This window comes from Brachyistius frenatus, unplaced genomic scaffold (assembly GCF_029030835.1).
Source record: "Brachyistius frenatus isolate BFR_SWC_R1_liver_20210118 unplaced genomic scaffold, ASM2903083v1 Contig_9, whole genome shotgun sequence".
In the NCBI taxonomy this organism is placed as follows: domain Eukaryota; kingdom Metazoa; phylum Chordata; class Actinopteri; family Embiotocidae; genus Brachyistius; species Brachyistius frenatus.
The window spans coordinates 1,085,028-1,112,107 of NW_027210608.1; the positions used below are offsets into that span (position 1 = coordinate 1,085,028).

Below are 27,080 nucleotides of genomic sequence, written 5' to 3' on the forward strand. Positions count from 1 at the left end.
GACTCGTATATTTCATGTTACATCCAAAACGCACTTATGTTTAATTAGCACGTCTTACTTTGGGGTCAGATCATCTGCCTTTAAACTGGATTTGGAAGCACCCTAAATGCACTTCTGCCATGCACTTTAGACTGTGTGCTCAGACTGCTGCCTTCTTCCATGCCGTTGAATTGAGCCATTATCACCTCAGGGGTCTCCATTATAGGTGGCAGGTTCAGTCTGGCATCTCTGCAGAGACCTTCCTGCCACGGGAGACCCTGACAGGAGTTCAAACTTGAGGCAGCATAGCTCTCTCCTTCTCGAATGCACACAAGCCTCCATACCACGAGAAAGAAAAACACATACTTATCTTGACTTTTATTTCAGAACTCATCTTCTTCCTTTTTTTCTTTAACATTCTTGGATTAATCTATTTGTATTGTTCCTGTATCCAGTGTCTAATCTTTTGGGATGTGTGCGTCTGTTTCTGCAGTGGGTATCAGTCCTGTCCGATTTCCAGCAGAGGGAAACAATGTGGGGCTTTGTGCCAGGGAAACCCAGCCAACCTCTGGCCCTGCACCTCGGGGACTACAACCTGGATGGCTTCCCTGATGCCCTGGTGGTCCTCCAAAACACCAGCGGAAGGTAGGAGAAAAAATCACTCCTTCCCTTAATGATTTTTTTTTTTTTGTCTCATAGCCCTTTTGGGTGGTTGTGGGTTACTAGAAAAACGACTTGTGTAAAGGTGAAATATGTTCCAACAAGTGCGATGATGTCTAGTAAATGAATGAGATACCACTGAAATTAAACTAATCCTTACTTGGCCGGGGATCTTTTGGATTCCCGTCAAGTGGGTCCCTGATTCCCATAGCAGCTGATGTCTCAGTACTAAACCTGACATCACGAGCCCTCAGTGCAGAGGCCCACACTGTTAGTGCGTACAGGTCCAGAGGATCCACACAGTATGTAGCACCCAGTTAAATACAAACCTCATTTGCATAGTCATTACTCTGGTTGGAGGAAATTAATGTCACGAGAAATGTAGATTTCCTGCAAATCCATATCCTCTCAAATCGCATGCACTCTCACTTAAATTGTTAACCACATTAGAATTTGTCATCCACATTTTGATGAGATTATACTAACTATAGTACTCCAGTGAAACACGAAGTGGAATGGTTTGGAATCTAATAACTGAAGATGCATACTTAAATGGTTTATGCAAATCTGTTTAGCTTTCAAAACTATAAATGTGTTCTCGTTCTTTTTTTTAAAGACATCACATGGAGGGTGAATTTACTCATTTAATTACTATGAAATTACTGTACTTGCAATAAGAGAGAAAAACATCTCACAGTAGCCCCATTGGTTACGGTGTGTTTTCTGTGGATTGACTCACGTTTTTGCAAAACTACAAGCAATTCACTGACAGACTAGTCAGCGATCCGAGGGGAGGGGACGGGGAATTAATTATAATTATTAGAAGAAATAAAGCTAAATTGGGTCATATATTTGAATACTGATGCACAAAAATAATTTGATTCCTACAGTATATTTAGAAATGGACCTGCCGTCTTCAACCCCTTAAGAACAGCTCTTATCCTCAAACCCACACAATAGTAATGCTAAATATTCAAAGTAAAGTCGTGCTTTAGCAGTTAATTAAATCCTCTTATTAATAAACCATAAGATATTAGCTGAATCACAAATTATGCATTAATTAATGTGACGTTGTGATGTCCTGAAAAGAATGCAGAACTGCCCTTGGCTGCAGGATGTACAGTTACTGAGCAATGAGTGTGACATTGTAGAATAATGAATGAGTGATTACTATCCAGTTTACTAGAGCACTGACTGGGAGGGGAGACAGCTAAGGTGAGTGTGTTCTTCAGCTTACAGACATTGTGACTGATAAGCCAGCCTGTTCAAAATCACTACATCGTGTGCTCAGACGCACACGGACTCTAAGAATAGGACGTGTGTGTTTTCTGAAGGACCTATGTGGATTATCTGGCCTCAGAGATGAAGATAAGATAGCTGAAGGGGTCATGGATGTGATTGTCCATACTGATTGCTGTGTGTGTGTGTGTGTGTGTGTGTGTGTGTGTGTGTGTGTGTGTGTGTGTGTGTGTGTGTGTGTGTGTGTGTGTGTGTGTGTGTGTGTGTGTGTGTGTGTGTGTGTGTGTGTGTGTGTGTGTCCGTGTGTGTGTCCGTGTGTGTCCGTCCGGAATAGTAAGATGTTGGTTAAGAGCCCTCACACACATGTACATTTGAACCTGACCTTCTCGTCCAGGCTCTATATAATCATCAGTAAGTCCTGTCGAGGTTAACGCTTTACGATCACCCATCTAGAAATAACTTCCGTCTCACCAGCTCTAATCTTACACAAGCTATAGCTGCTCTCATGTTCCCTTCCATTTTTCTCATTTTAAGCCTGAACATTGTAATCCAGTAATACTGCAGAACTCTTCCCCAATAATCAGCATCAGAACAACTTTATTAATCTCCGCAGGGAAATTGCTTTGTAACTGTTGTTTAAGATTGTGGAAGTTGGAAATTATACAATTTAAACACCGAAAGACAATTGTGTTTGTCAGGATTTTTGTTATTAAAAGTCCAGGCAGTTTGATCTCAACAGTTATATTTAACATCACATCATCAGCGTACATGAAAACACTAGGAGGAGGAAGAGATGCCCAGAGGCCAAGGAGGTGCCAGGTGCCTTCTGGTCAGCTCAACTCTGTCGAGCAATGTACGCAATCCCCAACAGTGTCAGTTGTTCAACTCCGACCTTCTCCGGTGTGTTTACAGACAGTAGTAGTCCTCCAACAAATCAGTGTATAAAGTTGTAATAATTCTCATCTGCAGTGCATATTCTTAGTAAAAGGCACAAGGTTTCAGAGGACATTTTGGAGTGATCAGATGTGCTTGTTTTTACTCAGACATTTAATGAAATACCTTCTGTCACCTCACCTGCTTTGGATTCAGCAGCTCTCTGCAGTCTATCCTGCACAGAGCCTCGCTTTGTCTTTGATTTCCTTCTATCCAAACGCTATCCACTAACCAAACATTTTTGCAGCCCACAACTGGTCTATTTTAACTCCCACTCCTGCTCCTTCCTTCTCTCTCGTCCCTCTCTATCTAGTCTCCTTTGTCCTTCCAACTGGTTATTTATAGCTGCTTTTCCACATGAAAGTCCTGCCAGTCCACGTCACTCCTCCTCCCAGCAAAATGAATGCTGATATAAGTGTTGAAAACACAGAAGAGAAGAGAGTGCGAGATGAGAGTAATCGGTGGAATCAATGGCACAATGAGCAGATGGAGGCAGCAGAAGGAATAAATAGAACTGGAAGGTCGCTTAAGAACGCAGTTTGTGTCATAGTGCTCAAGTGAGTTTGACTTTGACGAAACCAGTTATTTAATAAACTAGTTTTTGTTAAGGTTTTTTGTTTGTTGTTGATTGCCTTACTTATTTGAATATTTAGGACCTCAGAAGTACCATTAGGCCTTAAAGGGAAGTATGCCATCTGCACTGAGGTGAACATGTGACAATAAGCTTGTATCAACCAGCCAGTTTTCACCACTTGGGAAGTAGACCAACCTGTAAAATGTTGCCATCACATTGACAAGACCTTGTTCACTCGTATTATTCCATGGATCATAATTTTAGTTACCACTACAGGTGAGAGCCAAAGATATTCAGTGTGGGCTGTGGATGAACTCACTGACCTTAAAGGGAAGAGTCACTTTTTCATCCCTCTTCAGTTGCTTGTTATCTCATGGTTGTCTGTGGTGTTCTGCACAAAGGTGTTATTTGTTTTTAGCATAGTTACTTGGAATTTCTGAATTTGAATTATAAATTGAATGCATTTTCATGAGGGCAACTTCGATATTTTTATGGCACTAACTACAATTGAAAAATACCCTGTCATTTGGTACCAAATTTCAACACCTAGGCTCAAACCTTTGTAACAAGTTTTTATTTTAAAACCCATAAAATGTGCTACATTTACGCAGCAGTAAATCTCCTCAGTGTTTTGAGACACAGCATTTCCCAGACGTAGTCTCTTGGTTTCAACTGAAGTAAATCCTACATGGTACACCTTATTCTATTTACTTCAACACATTTTTGCTGCATTGAACTGCTGCAAATTGATGCTTCTCTGCATTCAGCCAGCTAGCTAGCTTCTACTAGTACATTACATTACATTTAGCTGATGCTTTTATCCAAAGTAACTTACAATAAGTGCATTTCAACCATGAGGGTACAAAACCCAGAACAACAGGAATCAAGAAAATACAATTTCTTCAAGAAAGCCAAACTACAAAGTGCTATCAGTAAGTGCCACACATAGTAGCATGTGAGGTAGTTTGTATATATTAAGGTTTGAAAAAAGTATAATTTAGGAACTGGCATCAAAAATATATGAACGATACTCATCCCTATCTAACAATGACTTACTTCCCAGCTTTTCATTCTATTAAACAATTGCTGTCACATTACTTAGTGTTTGAGGGTAAGGTACTGTAGACTCACTCTTGTTGCTGTCAGTCGGCAGTCGGCTTCAGCAGCACACACATATATTTTATCTGACGCTGAGGATTATCTCATTGACATTAAACTACAAAGCTTTTCCACTGTACTTCCACAAGGAGGATACATGTTTTATTCACAGACTTCTTGGAGACAGGCTTCTGCTGTGTGTTTGTATCGTGTTCATACTTTGACGTTTGTGTAATTTCCATCGGCAGCTCCTAAAACTGCAGTCCCCTGGGTCTACGTTATGTCCAGGTCAAAGGACAGAAGCTGCCTGCAGAATCTCTCTGTCTCGCTTGCTTTGTCTCCCACACACACACACACACACACACACACACACACACACACACACACACACACACACACACACACACACACACACACACACACACACACACACACACACACACACACACTCTCACACACACACACACACACACTCACACACACACACACACACACACACACACACACACACACACACACACACACACACACACACACACACACACACACACACACACACACACACACACACTCACTCGCTCGCTCACACGGATGAACATGACTACAAAGAATACAAGGCTGTTGCTCTGCTGAAAGGAGCTCCTAAAGGTGTTTCAGTGTTTGTAGAAAAGCAAGCATTTGGGATTCAGGGGAGACAAGAAGCGACTCAAAAAATAGCGATACAGACTCTGTGGAAGAAAAGTAGCATGAAGGTAAAGGAGAGACTTTTTTCTTCACTTTTCCTATTTTTTTTATTTTATCGATGCAGGAAACTTTCCACGGGAAGCCTCACGATAAAATGGGCTTCTTTCAGGTGTAGATGACACCGTATGGAGCTCCTTAGTATACCACTTATGTACCACTTCACTGTTTGCATGTACAATGCAGGCTCCACAGCTGTGACTGTTCACACGCTGTTTTGTTCGTTCCAGACTTTTGTTCACTAAAACAGTTTACTGCAGTGATGTTGTCAGTTGAAGTTTGCTGTGTCGACCGAGCAGAGGCGTTTGTGGTAACCATGGAGCTGTTGATGGCACATATGACATCTTGACAGCTGAAGAAAGCTACTGAAGGCTACTTCCTGAAAGGCTACACTTATTTCAATATTACCATATACTATATCGCTTTTTTTCTTTATTAATGTAAAGGTTTTAACTTCATACATATTTACACACGGTACAAACCTAATAATGTACAATTATTCAACTATTTAATTATCTGTAATTCTGCAGCAATGACATCATGCAGTAGTTGCCCTTCTTATAGTTACTCATATTTCCAGGCAAGATGTTACAGCTACATCAAGATCATAACTTCAATACAATTCATAATAAATAGGATTTTTCATTTTAGATTATTGTCTTAAAATTGTTGCTTGTGTGCTGGATTACAGAAAAACATCTGTAAAGTGGTTGTTTTTAAAAGAAGTAGACCATGAACCTTCTGAATCCCCAAATCTCTGCTGTATGATGAGTAGCAGACACCAAGTGAAGAACACTTGTAGAAGAGAACAAGGTAGAGCTTAGATCACACTTATGTTGGGGTATCATAACCAGTGTTGTACGTTTAATAATTGGTGTATAATGCCGGTGTGTGATTGGCCAGAAAAGCCTCGACACAAGAAGTAACTAGCTGATTTTCCTAATTAAGATGGTAGTCAGGCTGGTAGTCATTTTGAAAATGTCGTCATACAGGGTTGGTTTCATTTGGAATTTAACTTTTTTTTTTGTTCTCAAATACTTAAATTGTAAGATATGTGCTAATATCACCAAAAACAAGCTTTAACAAATGTTGATGTGTGGAGACACAAGAGCTGACCTCATTAAGGGTGCATTTACATATTTAGATTTTAGATTCAAGAATAAATATTTCCCAGCAAATTTGCAATACCCATTTAACACTACAAACATGTTTCCTTGTTTTTAGCTTCTGTCTGAACCTCTAACTTTGTGGTCCAGATAGCAGATAGCAGATCTTAGTCGTCTTTGTTTGTGCAGCTGTACATAACACAGTAGTGTATTATACTTTCGTGTAACTTGTTGTTGCAGAGCAGAGTGTCTCCTTGGACAAACTAACAGCGTGAACAGTGAAACCAGATGTTCATTGATCATACATATGACTCCTTCCCTTGTTCTCTGCTGACTGCTGCAGCCTCGACAATACATGTTAACATCAGTAGCATCCATATGAACGGTTAAAAGCATTGACAAATACCAGCGCTTCAGATGAAGTATAAGGTACGCTTGTAAACAGACAATATACCACCTGCTGCAACAGTGTAGATACACCAATAAACATCATTACTTTCTAGAAATGACATCAATTATGGGTCACACCAAACTGTTGGGAGGCTTTTGTGTGTGTCTGTGTGCTATAGGATTGTATGTCTGCCAGCAGCCCCCGTAGAATGGGATTATCCTCCACTGTAATCATGTTTTTTTTTTCACTGTATCATATCCATACACTGATTAAAAGGTCAGCTTTAGAGTGCGATCTGCCTCAAGGGACGTAGATATAATTACATGTGTGTGCTTGTGTCTAACGTGCACATCAGCATGTGTTTCTCAAACGATTGGAAACAACAGCTTGATCACCTTCCCGGCAGCCTCTCGGATCTGAGGCTTTACCCAAACCCAGAGCTGTCATCATCCACCGTGACCTGTAACCTTAGCAGATGACTGCAGGTCAGAAGAGACCAGCAGAGTACAATCTAGCGTAGCCTCATTACTGCACACTCAGGCACGTACACACCAAGATAATGGTTCAACACCCTTCAACTCTGAGTGCTTACATCAAGTCTATCTTTCTCACATTAGGAAAGATGGACAGGAATGACTTTGTGAACTCATTCTTTATACATCTAATGTTTAATGATAAATAAAAAATATACTGTGAAGGCATATCATTTTTATATTTGATATTAAAGAATGTATGTAAATATCACGTCCTGCCAAATGTGGATTTGCCTCGAGCTCTACCAGCTTCTGAGCAATGTTTCAGCCCTACCACCCCCGTCACTGCCGTCAAAGGAAACCTTCAAAACAACCATTTGTGTGAGTCAGCCAGCACTAACATGGCAGAGACAAGCCCCTGCCCTCCTTCACAGACACCACAGTCGTGTCCCCACAGCTGAAATCCATTTACGGAGAACAATTTAGAAATCAGAAATGTTCCCTGATTACCATAGATACTGAAATAGTATTATTATCTGACTTGTCTACCTACATCACCGGCTTTATTGTTTGTTTGATCAGAGGCTGTTCTTGTCGATGCATTAGATATTTGTCACCTACATGTTTCATCGTGGAAAGAATAATTCATGAATTGCTTGTTACTTTATTTTTTCCGGCATTTCTTTGTTATCTCTTAAGGGCTGAATAATTACAAGTAATTAATAATGTATAATTTAGTGTAGTGGAGGGGGTTTTTTTCTCAGTAATTTGCAGCCTTAATAAGTTCAGAAAAACCTTCATGATTGCCAACTTAGAAAAATACAATTATTTGTAGACCCGAAGTAAAGCGATGTCTTTTTATATTTTTAGAAGCTCTTTCGTTGAATCTTCATAGCACGTGGTAACACCTGAATCTCTTACCTGATATGTATTTGTTGTACATTTGCTTCTTACCGCGACACAGTTTTTAAACTGACAGTCAGCATTTCTATAGGACTCTTTGTGTATGGCAACCAAACCTTCTAGAAACCTGAGGAAAAGACCTATATGCCCCAAAAATAAAATATACCATTTAAAAATAATTTTCATGTATACACACTAGTTCCTGCTGATCTGTTGAGACCATACGTCATACATTTTTCCACCAAAGTGCAGCTTTGGCCAGAAGACAATAAAAATCCTATGATGATGCTCTGTGCCTTTCTAGGTTAAAATAAATTGACATGTTGTGTTCTTTCCAGAGGACACAACAATATGTTACAATTAGCTAACAGAGACACCAAGTCGGCTTTACAAAATTGTATTTCTTGCATGTAATATGTTTGTTGTAATTTTGCTGTTAGAGAGTATGCACCTCAGTACCTCAAAATCCAAACCTCAAGTTGTGAGGTCCACGGGGATCCTCAGCGTCTTCTGTTTGCTTGAGTGAGTATTTAAAGGACTTTTGTCATGTGTCCCGGTGTGAACGTGTTGAAGCCAGGCAGCTCTCCTGCAGTGCTGTTCTTATAGGGCTAATCTCTCCACGAATAAAGACGTGTGTGCAGTGATTCTGCTGGATGTTTTTTTTTTTATCAGAGTGAAGAGGGTGGTGTGGGCACCAGTTAGCAGCACTAACTGTCTCCCTCTGCTCTTTTAGCTCTGACCAGCTGATGTCAGAGAGAAAACACTGATCAGACCTTTAAAACCACGTCAATGCTTTTAGAGCTACACGCTACCTTTTGCATGCACACACATGCACACATACATCGATAAAGATGGATCTTGACTGCTGTTAGACAAGGCTGCCACAAGAAGGGAGATAGTTTGTTGTTTGGGAAAGGTGAATGCACCATCTCGGTTCTCAACCTACGTACTATGATTAATGGCAAAGTTTCCAAAGATCTTTGTTAACCATACGTGTAACAAAATCTAGTAGTCATAAGGACAGCAAAAGCAACTTACCAAACACCCGTGGAACAAGCAGAACACAAAATACCAGAAATGTGACATCTTAATCCACGATACCAGCAATCAACTCAGTTGTCCCCACTTTTACCACAAAACCTGTTTGACACACACAAAATGGTGCTCCATTAATGTTGTTTTTGCGAGATCTGAAAGCGCTAAAAACCCATAATTGCATCTAATGGATGAATCTTATTACCTGTGTGTATGGAAATGAATTCTCTACTTTGAGGCTGAGACAGAGCAGCTCCTCCTCATCTCTACTAGCAGTGCTCTTCGCTGTATGTCGAGTTTCTCAGTGCAGCAGCAGAGGGAGGAGGAAAGAGGAAAAGATGATGCCGCAACACCGTCAGCTGGTTTAATGTGAAAATGTGAAGAACCACGACTGTCGATGGAAACTTTGCTGTTTAATTGTCGAGAATTTGCTGCTGGTGCAGGAAATGATGTGCTCTGCTCACAGTGATCTCTCCTATGTATTCAAGGATGCAGTATGTCTTATGACGGGTCTCGTGCATGCTGTGCACATATTAAATGGCTCTTGACATTCTGACAAAAAACACCGCAATTTTTCGTTACTTACGTTGTGTCCTGTGACAGATGGGCTAAAGGACAAACGACCCATATCGACTCTAAAGTGGTTTTGTTTTTGCTTTTCCAAACACCAGACAGTCGGTAAACATTGGGACCCCTTCAGACATTAGTTTAGATCTTGTGTCCAGATGACATCAGGCAAGTTGAGAACAACAGCAAGCTATGACTGCATGCCAACGTCTCATCTGTCATGTGTGCTGTTAATCTGACATATTTAATCAGACAAAATTCTGAGATGAATTCCCATCGTATTTACACAGTGACATATTTGATTAGACAGTCTTTGTGAGATTTACATATACCACACACAGTATAACAAAATGTGAGCGTTTGAGCAAACTACTGACCATGTTCCTGCCCTCTTGTTTTCAGTATTCAGACACAGGGGAGCACTTCCCCTGGTCTTAATCTCCCTTCCACATTTTGTACATCAAAGCTGTAGTTTTTCACTAAATGCCACCAGAGATCTTTTCTCCGTGTGAACACACGACTGCTGCCGTTCAGCATGAAGATAATAGCCCCTTCTTTGCTCACCCATTTACTTTAAAAACTAATTAAATCTTCCTTGTTAAGGCTTTAGGAGCCTCTCAGGGATTGAGCGTGAGATGGACTGTGTATGTAGTGTACTGTGAGTGTGCCAGGCAGAGATGAGGAGAGTGTGTGTTTGTTTTGCTAAGTGTGTGAGAAAGATTACGTCGCTGGGAGAAGCTGCATGAAGGCAGTGAGCTCCCTACATGAATGAAATCTGTACCTCGGAGGTTACAATCAGTTTTCTGCCAGTAATGATGTTGTTTTGATGAATGACTTGTCATAATGTGTCAGCAGCAATTTATTTAACCCCCTTTTAAACACTGTGAAGGTAAACGATGGAATTTAGATCCAGCGTGACCACAATCCCAGATGTTTATGTAATAGAGCTTTGCTGCTCACTTTCTTGTGATGATTTCATGAGACCCTTGAAAGCGCAAGGAAATCTTCAGCAGTTCAACATTGAGCCAGGTGAAGTGTTTTAAGTGAGACTTGTGTTTCAAGAGTGGCAGAATGTCCAGAGAGGGCACGTCAGGTCACAAGTGCAACCAGGTTGGCTTTCATTGACGTCTGCATTGTTGTGCACCGTGAATTCGTCCCCCAGAGTCAGACTGTCAACACAAAATTCTACTGTGACGTCCTGAAGGAAAACAATCAGCGGAAATGACCTGAACTGTGGCACGATGACACTTTGTTTCTCCAACATGACGACATGCAACACAACAATCGTAGCTCCCCATCACCTGTACTCGGCAGATTTGCCTCCCCGTAACTTCTTTCTGTTCCTCAAAAATTTGACACAACTTTTGAAGTGTGCCCTTTGCTCAAGTTTTAAGTCAATGGAGACATCACATACGCGCAAGTGAAGTAACAGAAACACATAACACAAAAGTTAGAGCTTCCCCCGGTTCTATGCACATTACTGTGCTGTGCTGCGTTTGTATTTAACAGGAATATGTTTGGCACTCTGATCACACCTCATAAAAGTATAAATAATGGACTGTCCCATTAGTTGAAAAAATAAATATATGAGTGAGTAACATTTAAACATTTATGATGTATTAAGTAGAATAAGAGTTTGCTGACCCAGGCCTTTCTGCTGAGCTTCTCAGCCCTCTTCCTGCCAGACCAGTGACAACCCTCACTGATTATTCTAGGAGAAAGTTGTTTAAATTTTGATTTGTTGAGGGTGGGCCATAACTACACTGTACTGTTGCTCCTCCAAAAGGCTGTGTTCTCAATATTGCACAGTTGTTATTCAAAATGTTGTCATTTATTGTTTTATCCGAGTACAAAGTGTTATTTCAGAAAACAATCACTCAAAAATTGGATTAATCCAGACATATATACACTGAACCAATAAGTACATATTGAGTTCTGAATTATGTAATATCACTTGCTACCTCACTTCACGTAGCTTCACTAATAACCATTTCAACTGGGGCACGTTAAGCATAATTCTGCAAATGCATTGAAATAGGTTCAAAAATGGATTTAGGTGCAGAGTTTAGGAGAAATTTGTTGCATGGCATGCAGTGCTTTTTGAGTGAATCTATAGGGTTGAAAACGATTCGATTCATAATCGATTTGATTCATAATCAATTCTTTGTTAAACTGATTCTTGGTTCAGTAAAAGTGGCACTATAACCTAAATTCACTGCATGAATATATGATTTGATCACGCTGCATTGAGGATTGTTTCTGTCGTTGCGTCCTAGACATCGTGTTACTTTTGAAACTATTGGAGCAGACTTTAACCAATCAGCATTCACCACCATATGATAAAACCCATAGACTGTATATAAAAGTGGACGTCGCTTCCGTGTCTGAAAACGAGGCCAATGCGTAAGTGCCTTAAAATGCAATACCACCGAAGCCGCTAGAGGTTGGCTCCATTAAGCCTCTGGCTCCTTTTGAAATTCAAAGTCAAATTTGTTTTGCCACGAGTTACTTTGATGTTCTTAGCTTCTTATTATGTTTGTGGCGGTCCATCTGAAAATAATCCCATCATTAATTACAAAATGAGCTTCAAAAAGCTGAGTTTTTGAGGGCGTGTTTGTTTGATTGACAGGTTACAATCAGTTGTAAGCAGCTGTTGCTGTAACAACAAAAACATTGACCCCTTTACTTCGTAGAGTATATAATTAGTATATATAATAAGGAGCGTTGTTCTTGCTCCGGTTTCAATTCTTCAATATTAGTTCATATAGCTTCATGTAGCTCCACCCCCACCATCATTGTTGGAACTACATTTAGAAACAAACTCTTGACTTCAGTGTTGTTTATCCACCCCTAATGTTTGCCAATTTATTCGCCCTTCAGAGTGCCGAGCGAACCTTCATGCTAACAATGTTTCCATAGCGAAAACCAAAGCTGTACTCAATAGAAAACCCAATCGTTTTCCACACAATAGAGTAAAATTCCAGTTGACTGTGTGGAAAACCAGTGACTCCTGTCCTTTGCCCTCTGAGCTGCAACGTAACTGGTATTGATGAAGCTCTAAAAGAAAAAAGCTGAGATTTTGTTTTTATTATTATTATTTTGTTGTTGTTCTTTAAAATCCAACAATAAAGAAAGTTATTCTTTCAATTTAATTACATTAACTTGAAGGTATCTTATGCCTACTTGTTTATGAAAATGATCATAAAGAGTCAGAAACTAGGCTCTTTGGATGAATTGTGGGGTTTGTGTTCAGTCTTCTAAGACTGTAACATTGATGAAGCACTGCATGCAGCTACTGCAGCTAATCATTAGATAAACAAATCACACATCAAGCAGCTCGATTTCCATATCAGCACAAAATTAACCAAATTTGTTTGCGCATAACTTCCTGTTTCCCATACTTATTAAATTCAGTCAGTAATGATAGTGATGTCAGCGGTGAACGAAGCCCCTGCAGCTCTTTCGAGCCCTTCGCTGTGATGACTGTTGTTTCTTTGGATCAAATAGTGCTGCACAGATGTGGTTAAACGAGCAGACTATTTTTATAGAGAGTATGATTGTCAGAGCAACCAGCAGCCCAGCACCTCTCTTTACTCAGGGAGGCTTCGGATTCACAGGAAGACTCACACACAGGCGCACACACGCACACACTCACCATTCATCCGCTGCCCTTCGGGAGACGGAGTGTCCTGCTGGCTGTGAGTGTTTGATGTTCAAATGGTCCACCCCGGCTTCATAAGGGCCCCCTGTCGCAGGAGGGATGGTGTAAATGTCACACTCCACCCTCCACTGGGCTGCTCGTGTGTGTGTGTGTGTGTGTGTGTGTGTGTGTGTGTGTGTGTGTGTGTGTGTGTGTGTGTGTGTGTGTGTGTGTGTGTGTGTGTGTGTGTGTGTGTGTGTGTGTGTGTGTGTGCGCGTGTGTATATGCGCGTGTGTGTGTGTGTGTGTGCGAGAGTGTACATGTCCCATGTAGCCATGCATGTAGCAATGTGAGGTGAGAGGGAGCTATTTCTGGAATATAAAATGAGGTCACAGATGGAAACAGCTGAACTTAAGTGATTTCTGTTGTACCTCACACCGAGACATGACCGAACGCCACACCGTGATGTCGTCCTCCTACGACTGCTGATTACAGATACCAGTGATTGGAACTATTATTGTCCAGCAAGATGCATCTTCAGATGTCACAACTGTCTTTGCAAGAGGACAAATCAACAAGACAAAAGGACTGTCCTCCGGGAGATGTGGCACATCTGAATGACACACACACACACACACACACACACACACACACACACACACACACACACACACACACACACACACACACACACACAAACACAGCACACACACACACACATTTATGTGCAGAAGTCTTCAGGCTGTAGGTCAGTGAGTGTCTGACATACACAGTCGTTAACCTCTGGTTGAGGTTGTTCTCCATCACAATCACAACACATTGGCTTCGTTTCTTCTCTCCATCCCTGTAATAAACATGTATTTTATATAAGAGGAAATATTTATTTAGAAAAAGCTCTTCTAAACTGTCTGTCGGTCTGTCTCACCCTCACTGTTGGGACCAATATTGTGGTTTCAATATGTAATATATTGAGATATTTTCATTGTAAATTATGCTGCAGCCCTCTGTTGGAAATACTTTACTTTAAAATCAGATGACAATACAAATCAGAAAATTCATCATTTTAAACAAATTATATTACATTTTCTTGGCATTCGAAAGTGCTGTTTTGTTTTATTGAAAGGAATTGTCCACTAACTGTCACTTCTGACTGTAAAAGCAGATGAAGATCATCGATACCGTTGAGCTCTCCACTCCTGCAGCATGAGCCCAACTTTAGCTTCACAGATTTGTAGCATGAGGTGCTTCACAGCGTTGAATCGTGGAGGTTTGAAGTCGGAGCACGATGAGCTTAAAACAATGGGAACATTTTATCTGACTGATTTCAAACACACTCTACTTGCTGTTTAAAGCCTATGTTGACCATTGATGCTACAACTACCTAGCTGCATGTTAAGTACAGTACAGCATCTTGGAGAACTTGTAACGTTTTTTCTCTGGGTTCAGGCTGCCGTTGTTTCTTATTATGTAATCCTTGACTGACTCCACGATGTTGAGATCCGAACTCTGTGACTATCTGTTGCAGGACTCCGCTTTCTTCTTGTCGATGTGCTCTATGACTCCAGATGTTTGGAGTCCTTGTTATGCTGCACAATGAGTTGAGAGCCAATCAGATGACTCTTTGATCACAGTATGCAATAGGTTAAAATGTCTGTACCTCTTAAAATGTATAAAAGACTATCTAACTATAACCAAATCCCCAACTTAGTTTCCAGAATTGAACTCCAAAACCTGCAGGGAATCACTGTTGTCCTCTACTGCTGCCTGCATACACTCCTCCTTGTTGACACCTCAGCATTATAACTGCCCTTTATTATAGCCTAATATTTCAGATTTTCAGTTCGGAGCACCTGCTGCCATTTTTCTGCTTCCCAGTGGTTTTGTGAATCAATGAGTCTCGTGATTTTCTTAACACGGAGAAATGGCTTCTTGACTTCTGACAAAACTTCTCTGGACGGTCGAAGGGTTTACCAGGGCCCCACTAATGTGCCTTTCATCCGCTGTACTCCGTCTCCCAGACCTGCCACTGCTTTTCCAGTCCACCACTTTGCTAATTTATTTGTGCTTCTGCAGAAGATCTTTGACAGCACATCTGGAAACACCTGTCTGACATGCAGGAGGACTTGTGTCTTGATTCGATACTCTTGCCATATTGTAAAATGTTTCACTATCCCTACACAGCTTTTTGCATTTCAGTTAATGATTTTGGTTCAACATATTATATTGTTGTTCATAAGCACCTGATTAGTATGATGAATGGGGTGTTGGGAAATCTAAAATATGATATTTCCCATTGCTACACTAATGCGTTAGCTGTACACCGGCTGTCAAAGATAAATGTTCTGCGTGGTACTGTATCCATCTGAAAATGGGAGAATGATTGTTTACTCAGAACAAACACTCGCCACTCTGCTGATTAATTGATTCTGCCTTCAGGAAGCCATCTTTTCACTGACTGTAAATGTAGAGAGCTCAAATCCTAAACATTATTTTATCTCGGTTCGCCTTTCGCTTATATTTCTTGATTAGCACTTAACATCCATGACCTGTAGTTATTGGGATCCTCTAACAGAAAACGACTCATCAACAACTGAAAGACATATTTACTACACCCACATTTACTGCATAAACGTATCCCTGTCAAAAAACGCAGCTGACAGTATTGTATTGTCTGTGTCTGTACTGAATTCAAAGTTCAAGCTTAAGTCAATACAACACCTGACTGTGCCCACAGCAACAATTAATGTTCTTGGTTTCCTAAAGCTCACTGCTCTTCACCTTGTTGATGCCTTGATGAGTTCCATCACATTAAGTTTTAGCGTTGCTGTGTGTGTGTGTGTGTGTGTGTGTGTGTGTGTGTGTGTGTGTGTGTGTGTGTGTGTGTGTGTGTGTGTGTGTGTGTGTGTGTGTGTGTGTGTGTGTGTGTGTGTGTGTGTGTGTGTGTGTGTGTGTGTGTGTGTGTGTGTGTGTGTGTGTGTGTGTGTGTGTGTGTGTGTGTGTGTGTGTGTGTGTGTGTGTGTGTGTGTGTTTCCATCTATCAGTATGCACCCCAACCAAGCAGCTGCCAAGAGCTTAGCAGGCTGTTGCTAGGCAATGCCATTTAAAATCCGTCCCTCTCTGTATGTTGGAAGCAGGGAAGCTGTGTTTGTCTCCCGGTTTTGTTCCTAGTACCAGGGTGGAAAGTGGAGTAGCAGGAGACATTTGCCTTGTTAGTCCTGCTTAATATTTTCTTTCCAAAGTGCAGCTTTGTTGGTGGGAGGCTGGTTTGACCTCGGATGACTTCCTAAACACAGACAATTAAGCAGCTTTCTGGGAAACTGCTCAGTAATAAAATAATGGAAAGGAGTGTTTCTTATTTATCAGTTTTAAAAAATGTCAGGTGGAAAACTGCAATATTATCACAGTGGAACTTTTGGAGGTGTGTGTGCTTCATTTCACGAAAAGTAAATCTGCTTATTGAAGTTAAAATCTTAAATGAGCCTTTAAATCCATCTCTGGTTAACTGCCGTCTGTCATGGGTAGATATAACATAGTAGTAGCTCAGGTTATATCCAGGTTATGTAATAATTTGCATTAACTGCTCTAAACACCCAGTGTGTGATAGTTAAGTCTTGTTAAAACATCAGCTGTAATGTACAGCTTTTATTTTTCCATTATATTTGACCTGGATTTAACCAACTACTGAATCAAGCATCTGCACCAGGGGTCTCAAACTTAATTTACTTGGGGGCCGCTGGAGGCAGAGTCTGGGTGAGGCTGGGCCGCATCGGGTACTCCACAAGAAAAGCTTTGTTAAAAAAAATTCCAATCTTCTCAAATGTCTTTATTTTTATTTTTTTAACACAAAATAAGATGGAAAAATAAATAAACAAATTAAGAATTAATAAGTAAATAAATCAGTAATAAATAAAATAATAATAATTAGATTTCTCTCGTCAGCAACTATGTGTGGTTTCTTCAGTCTTCTATATCTGCTGTATTCAGATTTAAACGTCTTTATTAACAGTTCTTTAACAGCGCGCTGGGACAGATGTCCGCGTTTGCCTAATAGAAACGAGGCAGCCAGCCAGGCCCGGAAGAAAACTCTCCATGGCAACGCTGCTGTAACTTTCACTCATTGAGAAATGTTTCTCTGCTTGCGTCAAGCCCGGTCGATGTCCCGCCCCCGAGAGCCATATACCCCACTGTGATTGGTCGGTTCGTTCAGCTCCGCACACAACACTGTAAAGTGCCATTCATATAAAACTCGCGGGCCGCACTAACATTAAACTTTCATGTTAAGGTGGGGGCCACAAAATGTTGTCTCGCGGGCCGCGAGTTTGAGACCCCTGATCTACACAAACCACACAGTCAACTGCAAAAGACACAGTTCAACAGTTTGATGGATCTCATTTATAAAAAGTAAAGTACAATAAGACTAAGGGCTTTGATACAATAATAGTAATCTTTTTATTTAGAATATTTTGTATGTTTGTGCGCTGCTGCTCATTCCTGTGAGTGTGTAACAATCACACCTCCGTTTAAGACCAGATGGGTGCAAGTATATTTGCTATTTAAAACATGGGTGCTGGACGGGGAAAGGACCACTGTGTCAGTGTAAGATAGAGACCCAAGAGTCAACAGTCATGCCAGCTGCTCTAAAATTCTGCACTTACAGTGGGCATGGAAAGTATTCAGACCTCTTTAAATGTTTCACTCTTTGTTTCATTGCAGCCATTTGCTAAAATCAAAAAAGTTCATTTTATTTCTCATTAATGTACACTCAGCACCCCATCTTGACAGAAAAAAACAGAAATGTAGAAATTTGTGCAAATTTATTAAAAAAGAAAAACTGAAATATCACAAGGTCATAAGTATTCAGACCCTTTGCTGTGACACTCATATTTAACTCACATGCTGTCCATTTCTACTGATCCTCCTTGAGATGGTTCTACTCCTTCATTGGAGTCCAGCTGTGTTTAATTAAACTGATTGGACTTGATTAGGAAAGGCACACACCTGTCTATATATGACCTTACAGCTCACAGTGCATGTCAGAGCAAATGAGAATCATGAGGTCGAAGGAACTGTCCAAGGAGCTCAGACACAGAATTGTGGCAAGGCACAGATCTGGCCAAGGTTACAAAATAATTTCTGCAGCACTCAAGGTTCCTAAGAGCACAGTGGCCTCCATAATCCTTAAATGGAAGAAGTTTGGGACGACCAGAACTCTTCCTAGACCTGGCCGTCCAGCCAAACTGAGCAATCGTGGGAGAAGAGCCTTGGTGAGAGAGGTAAAGAAGAACCCAAAGATCACTGTGGCTGAGCTCCAGAGATGCAGTAGGGAGATGGGAGAAAGCTCCACAAAGTCAACTGTCACTGCAGCCCTCCACCAGTCGGGGCTTTATGGCAGAGTGGCCCGACGGAAGCCTCTCCTCAGTGCAAGACATATGAAAGCCCGCATAGAGTTTGCCAAAAAACACATGAAGGACTCCCAGACTATGAGAAATAAGATTCTCTGGTCTGATGAGACCAAGATTGAACTTTTTGGCGTTAATTCTAAGCGGTATATGTGGAGAAAACCAGGCACTGCTCATCACCTGCCCAATACAATCCCAACAGTGAAACATGGTGGTGGCAGCATCATGCTATGTTGTTGTTTTTTCAGCTGCAGGGACAGGACGACTGGTTGCAATTGAAGGAAAGATGAATGCGGCCAAGTACAGAGATATCCTGGAAGAAAACCTCTTCCAGAGTGCTCTGGACCTCAGACTGGGCCGAAGGTTCACCTTTCAACAAGACAATGACCCGAAGCACACAGCTAAAATAACAAAGGAGTGGCTTCGGAACAACTCTGTGACCATTCTTGACTGGCCCAGCCAGAGCCCTGACCTAAACCCAGTTGAGCATCTCTGGAGAGACCTGAAAATGGCTGTCCACCAACGTTCACCATCCAACCTGACGGAACTGGAGAGGATCTGCAAGGAAGAATGGCAGAGGATCCCCAAATCCAGGTGTGAAAAGCTTGTTGCATCATTCCCAAGAAGACTCATGGCTGTACTAGCTTCTACTCAATACTGAGCAAAGGGTCTGAATACTTATGACCATGTGATATTTCAGTTTTTCTTTTTTAATAAATTTGCACAAATTTCTACATTTGTTTTTTTCTGTCAACATGGGGTGCTGAGTGTACATTAATGAGAAATAAAATGAACTTTTTTGATTTTAGCAAATGGCTGCAATGAAACAAAGAGTGAAACATTTAAAGGGGTCTGAATACTTTCCGTACCCACTGTATGTCAGCATTGAAGCTCAAAGACAACGTTGACGAGCACATTTTACGCTACGTTATAATATTTCCCTTATTAACCATTTTAGTTAGCGTCCTATCAATGTTAAGTACAGCTGAGGCTGATGGCAATGTCATTTGTTTTGCAGGTATTTGCTCTTAAACAAAAGAATCTGACAAATTAACATTTCAGTGACAGTGATGATTGTGATCAATGGAATATTCACTGAAATCACGAAAACTATTTCTATAATTAAAACTTTCAATGATGTGTGAAATGCATTTAATAGAATTTAATCCAATAGTTGTCAGATAAAACAAATGCCGAGTTGATGGTCGCGCTCGGGTAAAAAGTTGGGTAATCAACAAAGTCAAGAGAATTAATCGTCTCTGGATCATCAATATCTTGATCTTGAATATCTCAAATCAAATCAAAATTCCGTGACAATCCATCACATAGTGGTTGAAGCATGTGATTTTGGAGTAATGTGGTGGCCAGTAAACTGGAGATGCTATTCTCAAGTCAAACCAAAGTTATGAGCACGTAGAATTGAGATTTCATCATGTGGAAGTCTGTCACGCGACGCGTATCCAGAAGACATCAGTGACCAAGTGTGCATTCTTTGTTTGATTCCTAAAAAGCTGGTCCATCCAGCGAAAAGCAGGATTATCCATCCTAATCCGACACAGCTAAAACCACATCTGTTGGTGGTGTTTTGTTTTTTTTCTTCTTTCAAATTCCCGTGTTTAGTTGAGCGTAATGTTTACATGTTGACTGCTACTGTATCAGAAGCTCAATCAGTCATTTTGGGACATCTTTCTGGTGAACAAATCCAGTGTTTAGGCCACAGGGGTTGACGTATCACTGTGACAGACTTCATATTCACATCCCGGCTTTAGCACTGATGTTTCTCATGCTTCTAACCACAAAATCAGCTACTCGACTATTCAAGGCTTTACTGTTTCCCAGCCGTGTTTATTGGCAACACTAATAACACTGATCGACCCTTAATATGAATAGCAATCCATATGGATTATTTTTTAGCATTAAATTAATGGAAGGGGAATGAAGTTTTCTTTTCAATTAAAAATATTGTTTTACTTCACTGTGAAACAAGCTCGTTTGAGGGTTGTTGTTGTTGTGATCTCCTGAAAAAGACAAAGGTTGAAATGAAGGCTGACTTTATAACTCCACAGAAGTGAGGAGCAAAGAGGCAGCCAGGCAGAGACGGCGAGGATGAAAGAGTGAGTGATGGCAGGCGGACCGTGTAGAGGAGTGACACTACCAAAGGATGGACTTTGACTTTGATTGTGTCGTCGCGAGTCACCGCGTGTGTTCATCACCGCCTGTGTTGATCACCGCGGTGGCTAGCTGAACGAGGAACCGCAGAGCGCCTCGGGGCCCTGCCAACGTATCGCTGTCTCGCTGTCACTTCACCCACGCGGACATGCCCACTCCTTCCCTTCACTCACCTTTCGCCCACGTCGCTGTCACTCTCTCTCACTGTCAGCCCGTCAATAGTCTGGTGACTCGCCACATCTGAGTCATTGCAACTGGGGGTTACCATAGTGATGATGTGATCAGGGTTGTTTTCTCAAACATTGGAAAACTCCTTCAGAGTTGCAGAAGACATTACCTAACAGTTTCAGTGTTACAGTAACAGTGCATTAGTAGTACAAGTACTTTTCGGGACCGTTATGTGTGAAGTTGGTTAACTTCCTCATTTAGTATCTTATTATGTTTTTACCTGCCTTGTTTTTTGATGTGTGGTTTGTTAACACTGAATATTCACAATCACATAATCATTTATGTGTCTTGATTCAAGATAAATATTTGATCACACAACAACACAACATGAAATTAGAAGAAAAAAAGCCGCATTTAGTCATGCAGTTATGTTTCTGTTGTGGCCTTTTTCCGTGAAGTATACTGGTTTTACCTGTTAAGACCTTTATGAATATTGACAGTAAACAGTTTGTAAATCACTCTTTGTCAGAAGAGAAAAGCTGCCTCATGGCATTTCACATTCTTTACAGTCTTGTTACAGCTATGGACAAAACTTTGAGAACCAATGCATCAGAGGAAAGAAAGTAAAACCTCTTCCTTGTCCATTATAGTAATTTGTACTGATGTTACTGGTAATAACTATCATTAACAGACTGACTGGAGCCTAAAATAGGGACAGTAAGACTGATTGACATGTGAAAGAATAACCTTATACACATTCATGTATTTCTAACGACAGTTTGTAGTCAGTTAGGACACAAATATAACAAAAACCAGTAAGAAATATCCTCTTTTGAAAACATTTGAAAATAGTTTTCTTATACTAAAATAAATATGAGTAAACATCAGTCCAGAGCATGAACATTTCCGTGTACATCCTATGGTTCTTTTTCTCCCATTATTTTTAAGTAACAGACAAAAATCAAGTCAGATTAAAACGTGTACTAGTAAAGTCTGGCCTCAAAGGAATTTTCATGAAAAAACAGTTTGTGAAGTGGAGAGGGAGGCTAGAGGGGAGAGTTATGGGAGGGATGATAGGTCATTTTGTCAAAGAAAGAAGACAGGAGTCTCCTGCTGTGTTGCTGCCCTCATCAAAACTGAAAAGAGCCTTTTCAGATGCACCCCGCACCACACTCGTTGAAAATAACACATGGCTCGGGAGCATTTTAGCTGAGTCCTTGCTGTTGTGATTGGTGCAGAGCGAAAAGGCAAAAATGTGGAACAAAGGCTTGTGAATGGGCGGACAGAGGTGGAGGAGAATACAAGAGGAAATGACAAAGAAAAGGAAAGAAAGCACAAGGAGGAGGTGGCCAGGTTGTAGCCGTCCAGCCTTGGGGAGCTGAGGGGGGAGGTGGAGGGATGAGTGGATGAATAGATGGAGGAGAGGGTAGAGGTGGACAGGTAACAGTGGCCTCTCCGAGCATTTGAGGTGGAGGAAGAGGAGGGTTATTGTCGTGATCAGCTGGTCAACCTCCTGCCAGCCGACTGCCCCTCTGGAGGCCAATTAGAGGGGAGGTGGGTAAAGCTGGAAACATGGGAAGATTCCCTGCACACACACACACACACACACACACACACACACACACACACACACACACACACACACACACGTGCGCGCACATCAGAGCTGCCTCAGGGTTCATGCAATAAGTCCCGAGGCACACAACCTAAGACACACACGCACACACACACACACACACACACACACACACACACACACACACACACACACACACACACAGGCATCAGAGCTGCCTCAGGGTTCATGCAATAAGTCCCGAGGCACACAACCAAAGACACACACACACACACACAGACACATTAGTGCAGAGAAGTGCACAAAACAGTTTTATTTTGACTCATTTTCTCACTTTTAATGAACTTTCCTGTAAGTGTCACCAGCAGGTTGTCATACAGTCTGTGAATAATCTCAGTGTCCCCGAGATGGATTGGACATGTCATGTGTCCCAAAGACTTCGGTTATCCTTTAACTTCTCTGCAAGTGCCATCAGAAAGTCGCAGTTAGATTTTTAATGGTTCACAACCCCTGTATCGACGTGTAAAAGTAATAAGTCTCGCATTAGCCTCGTGTACTTTGTGTTTGGTACTAACTGGCAAATATTAGCATGCTAAATTAAAATGATGAATTTGTTAAACATTATACGAGCTAAACGTTAGCATTTTCTTTGTAAGCTGCTAGCGTGGCTGTAGACTCATTGTCGCATTTATATTTACTTTACATTTATATTACAGTCAGAAATTAGACCATTTAGCTGGCAAGGAGTTTCCACGAAAACGTTTTTGTGTTAAAGGAGCAGTGTGTAGGATTTAGTGGCCTCTTATGGTGAGGCTGCAGACTGCAAACAGCTGAACCCTCCTCGCCTCAACCTCCCCTATAAGCGTGTAAGTGAATCTATGGTGGCCACGAACAATGCAATAGGCTCTCTCTTTTCTCCTCTGGAAAAACCAAACGCTGCCAATCTGCCAGTACAAATGGGATATAAATAAATCCTACATACTGAACCTTTAATGTCATGCAGCCAGCTTTACCTGAACAGGCTACACATAGTCTGACAAAAGCTTTGCTTAAACTGTCCTGTATGAAATCTAATCAAGAGAAGTTGTGGTACGTTTAGTGGGCGTTTCAGTTTTCTTTCATTTGCAATTTTTTTTTAATTTTATGATACTTTCTAAATGATCACAACATTCAAGCTTGTGTTAATTCATAATGGATTTTTCCTCATCAACAAACTTGAATGTGATGTTTTTATACTCCACATGAGTGTGTGTGGGGGGGAGGGTCTGTGTGTGTGTGGGGGGAGGGGGAGGTACCACATCATGACCTTGAGTTCATCGCCACCACCATCACCCCCGCAGTGCTGAAAATAGGTTTCTTTTAAAGTACACACATTTTAGAGGACACACACATATTGGTGAATAACAATGAAATGCTTCCTAAAGTTCAGCCTGAAATAGTTACATTTCTTTTCACCCATGCACACGCACACACACCCACACACACACACGCACGCACGCACACGCACACACACGCACGCACGCACGCACGCACGCACACACACACACACACACACACACACACACACACACACACACACACACACACAGTCCCTGAAACGATGCAACTAATTTGTGCTGCCGGAGGCCTGATTATCTGCCGGCGAGCAGATGAGTGCTCACCAGTAACAAAGTGTCTCGACCAGTCAGTGTTGCAGCGGCAGGTCCTTAGTGACAGCCAATCACATTCTCCGGATGCTGTGCTGTTAACTTCAAGTCTAATGAGGTGGGAGGAGAGAGCAGCACAGACTCAGTATTCATAGATTACATTGAATGACCTTTAACCAAACCTCCAGCTAGTATACAAGTAATCACAGCCAAAGTCAGTTAATCCCACACAAGCTCTCTCCAACCCCACCCTTCACCTCCGCCCACCACACAAAGACGCATCCATCCCGACACACACCAGTACATGTCATCTCAACCGACACCATTTTAATGCGAGTGCCTGAAGCGTTGTGTGTCCGCCAAAGGAATTAATTAAATTCCTGCACTTTGCAGTGCTTTAAATACAGATGCTTGTCCTTATTGGCAGTGGAGTGCAGGACTTGCACACTAAATGAGAGTTTATCACTTTTAGCTGCCTCTACAATAACCACAATATTACAGAGTATTGAAATATATACAACACGGTATATATTCCTTGTATTACATTTCTATCTGTTGGAAAATTTAAATCAGCCTTTGAACTGTCACAAAATTAAAAAGGGAATTTGGTTCCCTCAGGTTGGTGCAGCTAATGAATTGGCCTTTTAATTGCCGTTTGTTCACTATTACACACTAACCAGACAGACTAATGACATACCAATGCTGAGCTGTGGTATTACAAAAAACGCTAGAATAGACTGCATGTTTTTTTTGTAATATGTTTAATGTCGGCCCTGTTGAAGGCTGTAGGCCGAAACCTGTTACATTAAAGTTGTTCTGTAGACTGTAAGTGTTGCTGGAGGTTTGACGTCTGTTGATTCATCTCTGTGCACTCTTAGAAGTGGGTGATGTTGGGCCACAAACCCAAATCCAACTTCTATAGTAACAGCAAGTACGGTAGTGTTTGTCCGACCAGTCCAGTAATGTCATAATTAGTTTAATTTCTACTGTGGTTTATACTGTATTTATTAAAATAATAAATACAAAGCAGGCATTAGATACTTGAAAAAAAAAAAAGTTACAATTATCCAGTACAATAACAACCGTGCGAGTTCACTAGCTTTCTCTTCATTTAGGCACCATTTTTCCTAAAAACCAAGCTGAGCGCGCCGGAGAGGCTCACAAACACGTTTCAAGTATCAATTTGACCACTTGGATTGCCCGGTTGAAGCCAGTTGTTGTGTAACATCAGCATTTATTATCCTGATAACAACCACATTCAGTTTACTGCTCTCACAGAGCCCATGCTTTAAATACTATGTGGGTTTATGAGAGACGCCTCATCTCAGGTTGTTGTTTTCATCATGATTTTGTTGTTTGTTTGTTTCTGGCTCTACCTCCGTTTTATGGATGACACAATAAGAATAACTTGTGCTGTCACATTTCATAGTCGGGACATGTATCATACACTTCAGTTTGAATCCTCCACGAGTGTTGCATTTTGTCAAACCAACACAGTTTCAAGGTGGATGACATCATCATATTAATGACAGTTCTACATCAATCAGCCTTTTATTAAAGATCACTTTCCATGTGTTGCAATATTTTTATCCCTTTTATCCCTCCTTTTCTGAAACTGTGACAGGTGAATATTTTACTACAACTAAGGCATTCACGCAGTTTTGAAGTTTTTCAAATGTTCCATATGACAGATGTCCCAGCTTGTGGTCTGTCTTCACCTCCTCTCCCTAGACACTTGCATCAGTGTAGAGTAAAAGAGGAAAAACAGCCATTTAAAATCCTGAGAAAGGGAGGCCTTTCACAATAATTCTATTTTTAGACAAGCAGCTTTTTTTTTTTTTTTTTTTCTTTTAGCTCACCACTCTCACAGAGATCTAAGAACAGGTACACAGAGCTGTCTCCAAAGACACAAAGGTAGAGGAAGAGGGGGAATTCAATCTCCCCGGTGAATCAAAGGGAGATGGTGACAAAGACTGAGCACACAAAGTACAGGTAGGTTTTATTTCAGCTCCAGTAAATTAATCACCGTCTGCAGAAAGAGGCTGGATACGGGGTGTGGTCACAGCAGCAGATGTATGTAGAATACGGTGAAAAGAAAAGTTAGTTATGTCTATCCAATTAAGCAGAAACTGATGAAATATTGAATACTCAACTCAGGGAGGTATTTTTTTTTTTTCTAATTAGGAGTAAACATACCGAATGTGCAGCAGAGCGAGAGAGCAGTGCAGGTCGTAAGATCACAATCACAGGAGCACCAGCCTGAGGTGGCTCTCATGCTCTTAAACTTTAATGCTCATGTTTTGAAAACAGAAAACCCACCCTAAAATTAAATATGTTGCAGAATTCGGACTTGTGATTGTAACCGAGTCTTTGTTAAAGCTAGAAACCACCCCCCCGATTTATGGCGGCAAAACTACCTCACATCTATTATTTCAGTGAAGCCATTGCTTCGGTATATGAGTGAATTATAGGTGCAGGCAGTAGAAGAGTACCATATAAGAGTACAATATAATTCAGTTTTGTTTATATACCGTCAAATCACAAGTAACAAATAATTCCACAATTCCTACGTGAGTAATAGCTGGGAGGAAAAAAGTCTCTCTTACCAGGAAGAAAACAGAAGCATGCTCAGAGGTGGGTGGCCATGTGCCTCCACCAGCCAATGTTATAAAGTTATGAAACTGATTTTAAAGATGGTGGCTTATTTTCTAGTTCAAAGCAGTTTGCAGTGAAATACAACAAATGTCATTTGGTGGTTGACTTCCACACGTGATACTCCAAGT

General features: G+C 41.1%; 1 protein-coding gene across 1 annotated transcript in view; it reads left to right on the forward strand.

Moving 5' to 3' along the window:
* itfg1 (integrin alpha FG-GAP repeat containing 1) overlaps positions 1-27,080 on the forward strand; it is a 155,991-nt gene that overhangs the window by 66,154 nt on the left and 62,757 nt on the right. Inside the window, exon 10 of the mRNA XM_069690287.1 lies at positions 473-624. Coding sequence (XP_069546388.1) covers positions 473-624 — 152 coding nt within the window. The remainder of the gene's footprint in view (positions 1-472; positions 625-27,080) is intronic.